The 15,631-nt window shown below is 48.9% G+C and overlaps 1 protein-coding gene across 1 annotated transcript in view; it reads right to left on the reverse strand.

The window, feature by feature from the left end:
• Positions 1 to 15,631, reverse strand: part of LOC147692109 (protein jagged-2-like) — a 746,472-nt gene that overhangs the window by 52,568 nt on the left and 678,273 nt on the right. The window contains exon 13 of the mRNA XM_086938407.1: positions 14,342 to 14,492. Within this exon, the coding sequence (XP_086794533.1) occupies positions 14,342 to 14,492 (151 nt within the window). The remainder of the gene's footprint in view (positions 1 to 14,341; positions 14,493 to 15,631) is intronic.

Here is a 15,631-nt window from a genome sequence, read left to right on the forward strand (position 1 = left end):
TCTGAATCATAAGATAAGTATATGTAGGTAAATATTGGCAAGTATGGATTCACTACACATCTACACACACACACACACACACACACACACCCACACACAAATATACATACATACATAAATACACGTATATATATAAGACATCCTGGCGGTCGCCAGTAAGTAGTTATAGTTAAGACCTAGTTTCCACTAGTTTCCATAGGAAAAGTGTTTTTGATTTTGCCAGTAACTTTAGCTTTGTTTGATGAATCATCAACAAACTTTTCAAAAGTAGTTTGCCTCTCGCTTCAGCTAGCTGCTGTCCTGAAAGTTTCTGGGTGATTCAACAAGCAGGGGCCAATAAAAAGGGGCTGTTTTCCCCATGCAATGTCTCACAGGGATTTTAGACACATCTGCAGCCCGATCGCTGAACGGAATTACACGGAATTTGGCAGAAAGGTAGTTGTTGGTCCAAAAAACGGCCTTTTTGAAAACTGGCGTAAATCCTTCTAGTAGTTTTGGAAATATTAAGAGAAATCCAAATTTGTATATATAGGGATGAGGATCCTCCGAAGATCCAACAGTGCCCGTGCTGAAATGTGATTGGCTGCTAACACTTCAACCAGGAAGTGTTGGCAGCCATGTTGGGAATCGGCTTCAGCCAAGCCCTTGAAAAAACTTTTATTAAAAAAAAGAAAAGGGGGCAGGGTAGGAATACCCTGACCACCTAGCTCTGGTGCTGGGGTCCCCCAGGACCCTGCAAGGCAAAGAAGCATCAGTGCTTCTCTACTGTTTCACCCCTAGGTGGGCCAGGTCCTGGGGTAATACTCTAAAGGAGGGTGGAACGCAGATAAACTTGATGGGCTCTTTTGAGCCCCTGTTGACCACCACCACTGCCCTAGGGCTTTATTTTAAATTTGGATGGGGTCCGTACAGACCTCCCTTCTGGGGCGGGGTCAAGCCCTAGGGATCACCACCTCCCTGGGACAAAATTAAAAGTCATGGGGGGCCACATGGACTCTCCAGAGATTCAGGGACTACCAACTCCCTGAGGCCAAATTAACATACTAAAACTAGAATGGGGCTGCGCAGCCTCTCTCCCAGGCCATAAACGGCGCCGGGGACCTCCACTTCCCGGGGGATGGTCTGTCTGCTACAAGGAAGGGGGGCCAGCAGCCCTTATCCTGGTGCCATAAATGGCCTTGGGGACTGCCATCTCCCAGGGCTGGCTCCTGCTATGTTCCAGAGTGCCTACCCCTGGGACATAGCTGTTTGCTGTGAATTGGCAGGAGCTTTGACAGCTTGCGCCAAGTCAGAGCAAACACTCGGCTTGCAGGACAAAATGCTCTTGCTTGCTGGAAGCTGAGGTTTCGTTTGTTTTGGGAAGGGAAACAGATCAAAAGACTGCTCTCACAAACCAAGAGCTTCATGTTTAGCAGCTTTCTGTCTATGATAGCAATGCTGGCTCCACAGAAGGTGGCGAGCCAGAAGGAACGCGGGGGCCTTGAGTCTCCCCCAAATCTTCTTGGGAAAAGAGCATGAATTGAAAAAATAAAGGTGAGAAACAAGCATAAAGATGCAGAATAAAGGTCAGCAGCAAGCAGAAAGAGGCAAGAAAAAGGTGAGAAACGAGCAGAAAGAGCCAAGATAAAGGTGAGAAGTGAGCAGAAAGAGGTAGAGTAATGGTCAGAAATAAGCACAGAGAGCAAGAATAAGGCCAAAAACATTGAGACTCACCCCGTGGCTCTGGGGAAAAGATCAGGCAGAGGCAAAATAAAGGTGAGAAACAAGCAGAAAGATGCAGACTAAAGGCCAGCAAAGAGCAGAAAGAGGCAAAACAAAGGTGAGAAAGCAAGCAGAAAGAGGCAGAATAAAGGTCAGATATGAGCAGACAGAGGCAACATAAAGGTGAGACATGAGCAGAAAATGCAGAATAAAGGTCAGAAACTAACAGAAAAGGGCAGAATGAAGGTCAGATATGAGCAGGGAGAGGCAATATAAAGGTCAGAAAGGAGCAGAAAGAGGCAAAATAGAGGTCAGAAACAAGCAGAAAGTGGCAAAACTACAAGAGAATGAGCAGAACCCACACAGCACTTATACACCCACTCATAGCACAACTCAGTCACTCTCAAAGCCTCTGACAGACTCATTTGCCTACTCATAAATGAACTGAGACATGTACACCCACTCACAGATCCAGATACTTATGCACACACTTAAAGAATTGCTCATACTTTCTCTCACCCACTTCTAGACCTACTAAGAGACTCATGCACTGACTCACAGTCCCACTCAGAGACTCACACATGCACTCAAAGACCCATTCAGAGAATCACACACCCACTCATAGACCTGCTTATACACCCGTACACTCACTCACAGGCTGACTAACACACATCCATGGAGGCACTCGCAAACCCATTGAGACAATCTCAAAACCACTCACAAATCTACTCAGACAATCATGCGCCCACTCACACACTGATGCACCCACTAACACATATACTGAAACACTCATGCACTTACTCACACACACACTATCAAAGTTTACAAGTTAAAGTTAGGAAATAACTTTCAAAAAAGATAGAAATTCACTGGGAAATAAACAAAGGTTACCGGGATGTCATAGTTAGGAAGTAGAATTAAAGAAAACTTAGAAATTCACTGAAAAAACAAAGATCACAGGGACCATATAGATAGGCTCAGATTTCAGTCATACAAAACCATCGAAATTCAGCAGTTATAGTTATCTTAGCTAACTGCTCATGACTACTGCTACTGCTTATGATCTCACATATCACTCATAAAATGGTAAGTGACATCACTGATGACATCATCCACAGAACGACTCATACACCGACTCACACCCCCATACAACCTCTCATATACCCACTGTCTAACCCACACAACCACTCAAATACCCATTCATGGTCCTATACAAATGCTCACACAACCACTCACTAATACAGCCACTCACACAACCACTCACTCACTCATACAGCTACTCACACAACTAGTCACTCACCCATACAGCCACCCCCACAGCCAAACACATCCATAAAGCTACCACACACCCACTTTTTCACATATACAGCTTCTCACACACCCACTCACTCACCCACACAGCCTTTCAACAAAGCCACTCACTCATCCACAGAATCACTCATTTACCCACTCACAGCCCAATACAACCTCTCATATACCCACTTACTCACCCACACACCAACTCACATACCCATTCATAGGAGAATACAAGTACTCACACAACTACTCAATCTTCCATACAACCACTCACACAGTCACACACACCCACACAACCAATTATATTCCCATTCAAACATCCATACAAGCACTCACACATCCGCTCACTCACCCATGAGGTCACTCACACACCAACTTGCTTAACTGAACACCTAATCAAAGAGCCACTGACTCACCCATACAACCACTTACACACCCACTCACTCACCCATACAGTTACTCACTCACACATCCACTCACCCACCCATACATCCACCAACACAGCCACCTGCTCTCCCATACAGACTCACACACCCCCTCACTCACCAATGCAGCTACTCACACAGTCACTCACTCACCTACACAGCTACTCACACACCAACTTATACACCCATACAGCCGCTCACACGCCTACTCACACACCCATACAGCCACTCACACACAGACAGACACAGCCAGTCACATAATATATGTGCGAATTAGTTTCACTCATTAGTAGTTATACCTAGTATACTAATTAAACATTTGTTGTAGCTTAGCATATATGTTTTACACTCATAAACCCATATGAAACACTATCACTCACTGGCAAAGAAACCAGAGCACACTATATTTTTTTCTTTTATTTTTCTTTTTTCAAAGTATCTTCTTCATCAAGTTTTCATTCATTCAGGATAGATCACACCAAATGAATATTTTGCTGGGGGTCGCGTAACTAGTTAGCATGGAGGAGTCTCGTTCGTTATCGGAATTAACCAGACAAATCGCTCCACCAACTAAGAACGGCCATGCACCACCACCCACAGAATCGAGAAAGAGCTATCAATCTGTCAATCCTTTCCGTGTCCGGGCCGGGTGAGGACCCCCAGCAAAATATTCATTTGGTGTGATCTATCCTGAATGAATGAAAACTTGATGAAGAAGATACTTTGAAAAAAGAAAAAGAAAAGAAAAAAATATAGTGTGCTCTGGTTTCTTTGCCAAATTAACACAAGAAGGGGGTTGTTAGAACCGGCTGTCTCTAGTTGGCAGAGGTATACACTTCTGACAAATAGGGACACTCCTTTTCTAGTCAGGGCAAGGGGATCACACCCTTCGATAACCCCTGCTCACCCCCTTGGTAGCTTGGCAGAGCAGAACAGGCTTATCTCAGAGGCTGTGTGTTAAGCAATTATGACCACATACAGTAATACAGTGAATACACTACAAATGGACACGACACCGTAGTATTATAAAAATAAGTATTTTTATATAAGGCTTAGCACAAGACCAAAATAACGGCAAAACTGTACACAATCGGAATAAATACGTTTAGGAAGGAAAAAGGATAGTTCAAAGGTAGTTTCTTCTTTAGCATAAGAGTCTTTTATATCGAGCAAATCTTCTTCTTGGGAACACAGTTCTTTAGCAACAGGGTAACTCACACGGGAGCTACACAACGCTGGGCAGAGATAATCCACAGGTTCGGCGTCGACCGCGAGGAGCGCTACGTCGGGCCTGGAGCCACACGGACCCCCAACAACACAGTACCTTAGGAAAATGAAGCACACGATGATCAGCGGCGTCGAGCAATCCGGCGTCGCGTCTTCGGTGTCGATCAGGCCTCAGCAGGCGTTGGCGATGATGCAGTTGCACAGAGTGAGCAGCGCTCACAGCGTCGAAGGGCACACGGTTGATGCGATCAGCAGCGGGGCAGACACAAGGTCCTCTGGAGTTAGAGCCGTACTCCTACTCACTGGCGTTGCTGCTGGCGTCGGTTGGGCCCAGCGTCCGATCGTCGTGGTTGCTGGTCTTTTCAGAGGTGCTGGATTCACACTTCCAGCGGATAGCACTTTTTAGCAGGTGAAGTCCTTTAGCCCTGTGACTTCGGCAGGAGACTGGCACTCTTCCAGTCCTTGGAGATTTTCTTAGCAAGCGTGAGAGTACACACACAGTTCCTCTCTCCCGGTTCCTTGGCAAAAATAAAGAAGCGCTGCAGGATTCCCCCAACAACAGCACACTGGCAGAAGGGGTAAGCAGTCCTTTAGATCAGCAGGCTTCTTGTCCTTGGTTACAGGGTTCCTTGTCAGAAGTGATCTGATTTCCTAGTTCAGGGGTCCTTCTCTTATACCCCTTTTCGTCTTTGATCCCTTTGTCTATGCCGGGGATTTCCCAACATCCTGGGTCTGTGGTGGGTGGAGCTAGGCAGTAGCACCTGGCCTATTCATTGAGCCGGGCCGGGTCCTCAGACGCCCCGCAGGAGGTGGAGCCAGCATTGACACTGGCAGGAGCAGAGCTATCGCCCTCCTGGCAGGAGGTGGGGCTAGGATCGTCCATGGCAGGTACAGAGCCATCAGTCGCTCGGCAGGAGGTGGAGCCAGCATTGTATCAGGCAAGGCAGGCTATCAACAACTACTCTCCCCCTACTCTCAACGTAATGTCCCACTCATCCCACACTGACTCATCCAGACCTCTTGGAGCCACCCAGCTCCTGTCACGCACACGTAAGACCAGCAGAGACCAGACATGGTTAGACAAGAAAATAGACACTTTCTAAAAGTGCTATTTTCGAACCCAGAGTCCAAAAACCATCCACACCAACGGATGCGTAATTAAACCCCGAGTTCAGGGATACCAAACTCGACATTGCACCATGCTCCCCGAGCCAGCTAGGATTATAGCGTTAATAATCCCGGCGGCCCATTCTATCCAACGGAGAGCAGGCTACCTCGCAATAGTGAAGCCCTAAGATGGCGGCACTTCACTATCAGGACATGCCAACTTGGTCAGGCTTGTCCTACCTTACACTTACAATGCACCCTGCCCATGGGCCTACCATAGGGGTGACTAACATGAAGTTAAGGGAAGGTTGGAGGGGCTGGCAAGTAGGTATACCTGCGCAGCCGACGTGACAGTGCAGGACTGCACGTGGGTCTCGCAATGACCGACCCGTAGACATTCGTTTACAAGGCCGCTCCTGTGGGTGGCACAACACGTGCTGCAAGCCCACGAGCGGCATTTGTATTTACAAGCCCTGGCACTCCTGGTGCACTAGACTAGGGACTGACAGTAAACCAAATAAGCCAAACATGGATACAATAGATACATCATTTTAACAGAGGGAGCACTTGCGCTATGGCACTGATCAGCAGTGACACGGCGCCCAAAGCATATACCAGCAAAACATCGTAAAACAGTAGAGGCAAACAGAAAAAATGGAGGAGAGACTCAAGCCAATGATGTCAGGTCTAACACGTGTCCCCTCCAGCTGAAATGTGGGGAGAACTACCCTTAACCTAGGGAGTCCTCATCACTAAGGCGGAAGAATCTGGACAGACTGTCAGCATTGGCGTGATCTGTACCAGGGCGGTGTTCCACCGTAAAGTCCATCCCCTGTAGAGCAATGGACCACCTCAACAGTTTTGGATTCTCACCCCTCATTTGCATTAACCATCTGAGGGGCCTGTGGTCTGTCTGAACCCGGAAGTGAGTCCCAAACAGGTAGGGTCTTAGCTTCTTCAGCGCCCAGACCACAGCAAATGCTTCTCTCTCTATCGCACTCCACCTCGTTTCCCTGGGAAGTAACCTCCTACTGATGAAGGCTACAGGCAAGTCTCGGCCCTCTTCATTCACCTGAGCTAGAACAGCCCCCACGCCATGCTCTGAAGCGTCCGTCTGAACAATGAATTCTTTCAAAAAGTCGGGTGCTTGGAGTATAGGTGCTGTGCACATTGCAGTTTTCAGGGTGTCAAAGGCCGTTTGACAGGCATCAGTCCAGATCACGTTTCGTGGCTGCTTCCTGGAAGTCAGCGAAGTCAAGGGGTGCACAATGTTGCCGTAATCCTTGAAAAACCTCCTGTAATAACCCGTGAGTCCTAAGAAGGCTCTCACCTGCGTTTGGGTTTTGGGCGGTGCCCAAGCCAGGATGGTATCAATCTTGGGTTGCAGGGGGGCCACCTTGCCGCTCCCTACTTGGTGCCCCAAGTACACCACAGAACCCTGCCCAATCTGGCACTTACTGGCTTTGATTGTGAGGCCTGCTCCGCGCAGGGCCAACAACACTTCCTGGAGGTGGCGCAAGTGTTCCTCCCAGCTGGCGCTGAACACTGCGATGTCGTCCAGGTAGGCGGCACTGAATTCCTCCAGTCCAGCCAAGACCTGGTTGACCAACCTCTGGAAGGTGGCAGGGGCATTCTTCATCCCAAAGGGCATCACCCGGAACTGGTATAGCCCATCTGGTGTGGAGAATGCTGACCTCTCTTTTGCCCCATCAGTCAAGGCGATCTGCCAGTACCCAGACGTTAAGTCAAACGTACTAAGGTACCGGGCAGCCCCCAACCGATCGATGAGCTCATCAGCTCTGGGGATGGTGTGCGCGTCAGTCTTCGTGACTGAATTGAGCCCTCGGTAGTCCACGCAGAACCGGAGTTCTGGTGAAGCACCAGGCGCTGCAGCCTTCGGGACCAAGACCACTGGGCTGGCCCAAGGACTGCTAGAGGACTCAATCACCCCCAATGCGAACATTTTGGAGACCTCCTCCTTAATGTACGCTCGGACCTTGTCAGTCACCCTGTAAGCCTTGTGCTTCACAGGAGGGCTGTCTCCGGTGTCAACGTCATGGACACACCAATGCGTGACACCCGGAACCAAGGAAAACAGATCCGGGAATTGTCCCAACAGGTGGCGACAATCCTCTTTCTGCTCAAGGGTCAGTGTGTCAGAGAGGACCACACCATCCACTGACCCGTCTTGCTCCTTAGCATACAGGAGGTCGGGAAGAGGCTCACTCTCCTCCTCCGTTCCATCATCTGTAGCTAAGAGAATGCCCACTTCGGACCTTTCTAAGTGGGGCTTCAAACGGTTGACATGCAGGACCCGCAAGGGGTTCCTGGGAGATTTCAAGTCCACCAAGTAGGTGACATCGCTCTTCTTCTCCACAACCTTAAACGGTCCAGTCCACCTGTCCTTGAGCGCACAAGGTTCCACAGGGGACATGACCCACACTTCCTGACCAGGCTGAAGCTCTACCAGAGTGGCATTCCGGTCGTACCATCGCTTCATCTCCTCCTGGCTGGCCTCCAGATTTGCCTGAGCAAGTTCTCTGAAGCGCCGAGTCTGGTTCCGAAAGGCCAGCATGTAGCTGTATACATCCTGGGGAGGTTTCCTGGGAGATTGCTCCCAGCCTTCCTTGACCAGACTCAAAGGTCCTCTTACCGGGTGACCGTATAAGAGCTCAAAGGGACTGAACCCTAGAGCCTTCTGCGGCACCTCACGGTAAGCAAACAACAGGCATGGCAAGAGGACGTCCCATTTCCGCCTCATTGGTTCTTCAAGACCCATAATCATGCCTTTCAGGGTCCGGTTGAATCTTTCAACCAGCCCATTTCCTTGAGGGTGGTAAGGAGTGGTGAACTTGTAGGTTACCCCACACTCCTTCCACAGAGACTTCATATAGTTCGAAATGAAGTTGGTGCCTCGGTCGGACACCACCTCTCTGGGGAACCCCATCCGGGAGAAAACACCCATCAGTGCTCGTCCCACCACGGGGGCCGTCACTGTTCGGAGAGGGATGGCCTCCGGGTACCTCGTGGCATGGTCCACCAAGACCAGGATGAACCTGTTGCCCAGGGCTGTCTTGGGGTCCAGGGGCCCAACAATGTCAATACCCACCCGGTCAAAGGGGGTGCTGACTACCGGAAAAGGTTGGAGGGGAGCCTTCTGCTTCCTTCCGCTTTTCCCACTTGCCTGGCAAGTGCGACAAGTCTTGCAATGGATGTCTACATCCCTACGCATCTGAGGCCAATAAAAATGGGTGACAAGCCTGTCATAGGTCTTGTCCTGCCCCAGATGTCCAGCTAACGGTACGTCATGAGCCAAACCCAGGAGGAAGGCTCTGAAGCGCTGGGGTACCACCAGCACACGGGCTGACCCAGGCTCAGCAGCCTTAGGCTCGCTATACAGGAGGTCGTTCTCCCAGTACACAAAATGTGACCCTGACTGATCACCTGAGGATTGGGCTGAGGCCTGCTGCCTCATGCCCACAAGAGAAGGGCACACTTTCTGTTCCGCACAGAATTCCTCCCTGGAGGGACCACCATCCTGCTGCCAGTGGGTCAGCTCGGGCAGATCTCCCAGTTCGGCAATTTGTTCCCCAGTGGGCTCCAGGGCATCCCCCTCAGGGTCTACCTCCGTCTGGACCACGGGAACGACGGGGGCCGGTTTCCCGCGCCTCCTGCCTCTTCTCTTCACAGCTGGGTCCTGGGCCGTACTTCCAGGCTCCGGGACCCCATCAACACCCTTACTTGCTGTCATGGATCGAGTGGTTGCACACACCCACTCTGGCACACCCAACATTTTCAAGTGCGCCGCTCTCTCCACCTTAGCCCAAGGGGAGTCTTCCAAATCATTGCCCAGGAGACAGTCGACAGGCATGGCGGGCCTCACAGCAACCTGAAGAGTACCTGAAACTCCCCCCCATTCAAAGGAAACCTGAGTCACCTCACACTCTTTCTGGGAGTTATCGGCAGCTATCACGGGGTAGAATGCGTGGGGAACCACCTGCTCTCTGGACACCAAGTGACACTTGACAGCTGTCACACTCGCTCCGGTGTCTCTGAGGGCTTCCACTCTATGGCCATTAATGGTCACCCACTGCCTATATTTACTAGTGTTACTAGGCAGAGGGGGTGGAGGGACCATTTTCATGTCTCCTAGCGAGACCAGGGACATTTCTGCGGGACCCCTCCCACCATGGACAACCATCTCCTCCCCTCCCAAGGCTACACTTGCCAACTGACGAGGGGGTGCACGCGGCGGTGCATTCGAATCCTTCTTGGGACACTGGGGGTCATAAAACCGGTGTCCCACCTGCCCACAACCGTAGCAGGTTAGGGGGCCCCTATGAACAGGTTTACCCGTTGGGCCCCTGACTTCTTCTCAGGGGGAGGCTGGGAACCCTTCCCTTGGTTCCCTTGGGGATTACTTTGGGGCCCTTTCTGAGACTCCTTCTGTTTACCCTTGTCCCCCCCACTCTTCTGCTGGGGACCCTGCCCACCTTTGGCTGAGTCTCCCACTGGACCCTTGTGGACCCTGGTACTGACCCAGCGGTCCGCCTCCTCAGCAAGTTTCCTAGGGTTAGATATCTTGCTATCAATCAGGTGCTGGCGCAGCTCTGGAAAACAGTTATTAGACAAGTGCTCCCACGCAAACAAATCATAGAGAGCTTCATAACTTTCCACTTTGCTGCCCTTTACCCAACCATCCATGGCTCTGCAAAAATAAGACACATATTCAACCCACGTCGTACCAGGCAACTTCTTACATTCTCTAAAAGCTTGTCTGTACTGCTCGGGGGTTAAACCATATCGCAACATTAAAGCATCTTTCATATGAGCATACGACATCCTATCTGCAACAGGCATGTCTAACAGGGTATCTCTTCCCTCATTCACAAAGCGACCCCACAACCCCGCTCCCCAATTCTTCTCAGGGACCTGGTGGGCCAACAATGCTAACTCATATGCTTTAAACCATTGACCAATATCTTCATTCTTATTGTAATCTTTGATCACATCTTTCGGGAAGTAAAACTTACTTTCTGCAGGCTCGGATGGAATGCTGCCACCAGAGGGATTCAACTCTAACTTTTTAGCTTGGATATCCAGTTCCCTCAACCTGGCTTCACGCTCCAAAGCTAACTTCTCTCGTTCAAACTCCAACTTTTTGATCTCTAAATCAGCTTCCCTTCTACCTCTTGCATTTTCTAACTCCAACTGCCCATTTATCTTTAGCCTTGCCATCTCCATGTTGTAAGCTCGCTCTTTCGCCCTTTCTTCTCTTTCTTCAGGGGAAAGACCTTTGGAGGAAACACTGCTTCCGGGAGAGGGCACAGGTCCATTCACTGGCACCTCCTCATCCCCTTCCTCTGTGGGTACCACCACCACATCAGAGGGATTTCTGGACTCCCACCAGGCCTGCAATGCTCTATAAAAATCATCTTTTCTCGAGAGGCCGGTGGTAGGAACTTCAAACTGGTTGCAAAAGTGTTTCAGCTCGTCTTTCTTGTATTTCTTTAGCTTACTCCTCTCGAACTCTTCCACAACAACGATAGCAGGGGTAGTGACTCCGTTGTCACTCATGGTTAAACTGGCAGTGTTCAGAAAATCAAGTTTCAGGAAAGCGGAGAACAAAAATAGGATCCTTCCGAATCAGATTGTGACTGCGTTATGGTCTGCCTTCACTACGTAGCGCACACTAATCACTGTACATGGGTCATAAATGCAAGGTCCAAATCCTCACCGCTGCATCCAATGTTAGTACCGGCTGTCTCTAGTTGGCAGAGGTATACACTTCTGACAAATAGGGACACTCCTTTTCTAGTCAGGGCAAGGGGATCACACCCTTCGATAACCCCTGCTCACCCCCTTGGTAGCTTGGCAGAGCAGAACAGGCTTATCTCAGAGGCTGTGTGTTAAGCAATTATGACCACATACAGTAATACAGTGAATACACTACAAATGGACACGACACCGTAGTATTATAAAAATAAGTATTTTTATATAAGGCTTAGCACAAGACCAAAATAACGGCAAAACTGTACACAATCGGAATAAATACGTTTAGGAAGGAAAAAGGATAGTTCAAAGGTAGTTTCTTCTTTAGCATAAGAGTCTTTTATATCGAGCAAATCTTCTTCTTGGGAACACAGTTCTTTAGCAACAGGGTAACTCACACGGGAGCTACACAACGCTGGGCAGAGATAATCCACAGGTTCGGCGTCGACCGCGAGGAGCGCTACGTCGGGCCTGGAGCCACACGGACCCCCAACAACACAGTACCTTAGGAAAATGAAGCACACGATGATCAGCGGCGTCGAGCAATCCGGCGTCGCATCTTCGGTGTCGATCAGGCCTCAGCAGGCGTTGGCGATGATGCAGTTGCACAGAGTGAGCAGCGCTCACGGCGTCGAAGGGCACACGGTTGATGCGATCAGCAGCGGGGCAGACACGAGGTCCTCTGGAGTTAGAGCCGTACTCCTACTCACTGGCGTTGCTGCTGGCGTCGGTTGGGCCCAGCGTCCGATCGTCGTGGTTGCTGGTCTTTTCAGAGGTGCTGGATTCACACTTCCAGCGGATAGCACTTTTTAGCAGGTGAAGTCCTTTAGCCCTGTGACTTCGGCAGGAGACTGGCACTCTTCCAGTCCTTGGAGATTTTCTTAGCAAGCGTGAGAGTACACACACAGTTCCTCTCTCCCGGTTCCTTGGCAAAAATAAAGAAGCGCTGCAGGATTCCCCCAACAACAGCACACTGGCAGAAGGGGTAAGCAGTCCTTTAGATCAGCAGGCTTCTTGTCCTTGGTTACAGGGTTCCTTGTCAGAAGTGATCTGATTTCCTAGTTCAGGGGTCCTTCTCTTATACCCCTTTTCGTCTTTGATCCCTTTGTCTATGCCGGGGATTTCCCAACATCCTGGGTCTGTGGTGGGTGGAGCTAGGCAGTAGCAACTGGCCTATTCATTGAGCCGGGCCGGGTCCTCAGACGCCCCGCAGGAGGTGGAGCCAGCATTGACACTGGCAGGAGCAGAGCTATCGCCCTCCTGGCAGGAGGTGGGGCTAGGATCGTCCATGGCAGGTACAGAGCCATCAGTCGCTCGGCAGGAGGTGGAGCCAGCATTGTATCAGGCAAGGCAGGCTATCAACAACTACTCTCCCCCTACTCTCAACGTAATGTCCCACTCATCCCACACTGACTCATCCAGACCTCTTGGAGCCACCCAGCTCCTGTCACGCACACGTAAGACCAGCAGAGACCAGATATGGTTAGACAAGAAAATAGACACTTTCTAAAAGTGCTATTTTCGAACCCAGAGTCCAAAAACCATCCACACCAACGGATGCGTAATTAAACCCTGAGTTCAGGGATACCAAACTCGACATTGCACCATGCTCCCCGAGCCAGCTAGGATTATAGCGTTAATAATCCCGGCGGCCCATTCTATCCAACGGAGAGCAGGCTACCTCGCAATAGTGAAGCCCTAAGATGGCGGCACTTCACTATCAGGACATGCCAACTTGGTCAGGCTTGTCCTACTTTACACTTACAATGCACCCTGCCCATGGGCCTACCATAGGGGTGACTAACATGAAGTTAAGGGAAGGTTGGAGGGGCTGGCAAGTAGGTATACCTGCGCAGCCGACGTGACAGTGCAGGACTGCACGTGGGTCTCGCAATGACCGACCCGTAGACATTCGTTTACAAGGCCGCTCCTGTGGGTGGCACAACACGTGCTGCAAGCCCACGAGCGGCATTTGTATTTACAAGCCCTGGCACTCCTGGTGCACTAGACTAGGGACTGACAGTAAACCAAATAAGCCAAACATGGATACAATAGATACATCATTTTAACAGAGGGAGCACTTGCGCTATGGCACTGATCAGCAGTGACACGGCGCCCAAAGCATATACCAGCAAAACATCGTAAAACAGTAGAGGCAAACAGAAAAAATGGAGGAGAGACTCAAGCCAATGATGTCAGGTCTAACAGGGGTGGTTTATCCACTTCTTTCTACAGAGGTTAAGGTTTTCCTCTGACCAAGAAGCACCTACCTCGGTACCACGAATAAGTCAAAACCATACCGTAAGAAGTTGAGCGCCTAAGTTTCTGAATACTCCAAAAACCTACCCACCGATATAACTATCACTCACTGGGTGATGTAATGAGTGATGTCATTGACAATGTCATGAGTGAAGTAACAGTGAGGTCATACGCAGTGCATTGCGGTGGCGTACGTTATAGTTAGCTGGGTAACTATCACTGCTGAATTTCTATGGTTTTGTATGAGTGAAATCTGAGCCTAACTATAACTTCCCTGTAACCCTTGATTTTTTCAGTACATTTATAGATATATACATGGTTACAGATATATATATACACCTTCTCAATACTGTGGTAGTTATATTCTGACCATGATATTTTTGTTTTACAGAATTAATACTCGATGTAATGACAATTTTGTTTACCCTAATAAAATTCTACTTGAACTCAAAAGAATTAATACTCGATGTTCTGACATACAATAGTTAAAGCAGATGATCAATTTGTGGTGACCCATCAAGGACAGACTCAATTCTTGACCATTGGTCACATACCTGAACAGTCTCCATCTGGGCAGTGTTTTTGTAATTTCCAGCAGTCACTGCTCGGAGAGCCGCTGGGACAAGTGCAGATGTAACTGCCCCCTTTACTTTTGCAGGTTGAACCAGCAGGGCACAGGTTAGGGTCGCAGTCCTTCATATATTCCTGAGAACAGAAAAGGCATAGACACAAGCAGAAATTAAGCAGAAGATACTGTTGATTCAAAACAAAAACTCAAGGCACATGCGCAAGAGAGCAAGCAGTAACCGACTGCTATTCGACTTACCTTCATAAGCTGTGCATGAGCGTGCAGGAGAAGCAGAAAGACATAGCAACTGTAGCCAATCAGAGTTAAATTAGTATAAAAAACAGAGCAGGAGGCTCAAGATGTTCTTAGAAGTTCCAAGCTGCAGGGTTACTGAGCACCAGGGCCGCCTAATCTTGATTCCATCTCAAACCTTTCTATACTTTCTGCCTCTTTAACTCAATCTTGCGGGTTCTTTTTCATCCCTGCTTTCTCCCTTTGTTACTGTTTTCCTAGCTTTCCCTTCCTCCTTTGTTATCTACTGTCTGCCTTTCTCTCACTTACTCTGGGTGAAAGTCTGATTTTGAAAAGTAATCTTGTCCCCAAATTGAGCTTCACTGCCCACCACCTACAACCGCAGGAAGAAATTATATACTGGTGAAAGTGCAAAAGAGATGCCCATTTCAAATATGGACAGTTTTGTATATGTTATCGGATTCTTGAGCAATGTTTCGATAGGTTAGAGTTGGAAGTGATGATACTATGCTAACACAGATATTTTATTAAATTATGACTTTTTTAAACTGTACTTCTAATTTGAGTCAGTGATCGTTTTTGGAAGTGCTTTTACAACTGTGATTTGTAAAAGTAGCTATAATTTACAGACATCTTTCCTCTGTTTTCTAATGCTTAGCACTGAAGCATGGCAGGCATAGCATTGTTTTAGCATGGCGCCAAAGTAACATTTATTTTTTGATTCCTTATGCCACCATGTGGCCATAATGAGAAATGCCTCATTTTCATGGAAATGTAATATTTTCCTCAGACTACAATCAACGATCGTAAAATTCTTGGAAAATCCTGTTCCTATTTTTAGGGCGAACCTCGACAGCGCTTGTTCTGTCTGCAAGACCTGTTGCTCCTAATTTTAGGTTGAGCCTCAACAGCGCTTGCGCGTCTGCAAAACCTGTTGCATCTCTTCAGTTGGCTTGTGGCAAACCCACCGATTGCCAATGGTTGTTACCTGTGGCATTCAGAAATGCTGGCATGTTATTAGTGC

The sequence above is a fragment of the Lissotriton vulgaris genome, chromosome 9, assembly GCF_964263255.1.
Source record: "Lissotriton vulgaris chromosome 9, aLisVul1.2, whole genome shotgun sequence".
NCBI lineage: Eukaryota > Metazoa > Chordata > Amphibia > Caudata > Salamandridae > Lissotriton > Lissotriton vulgaris.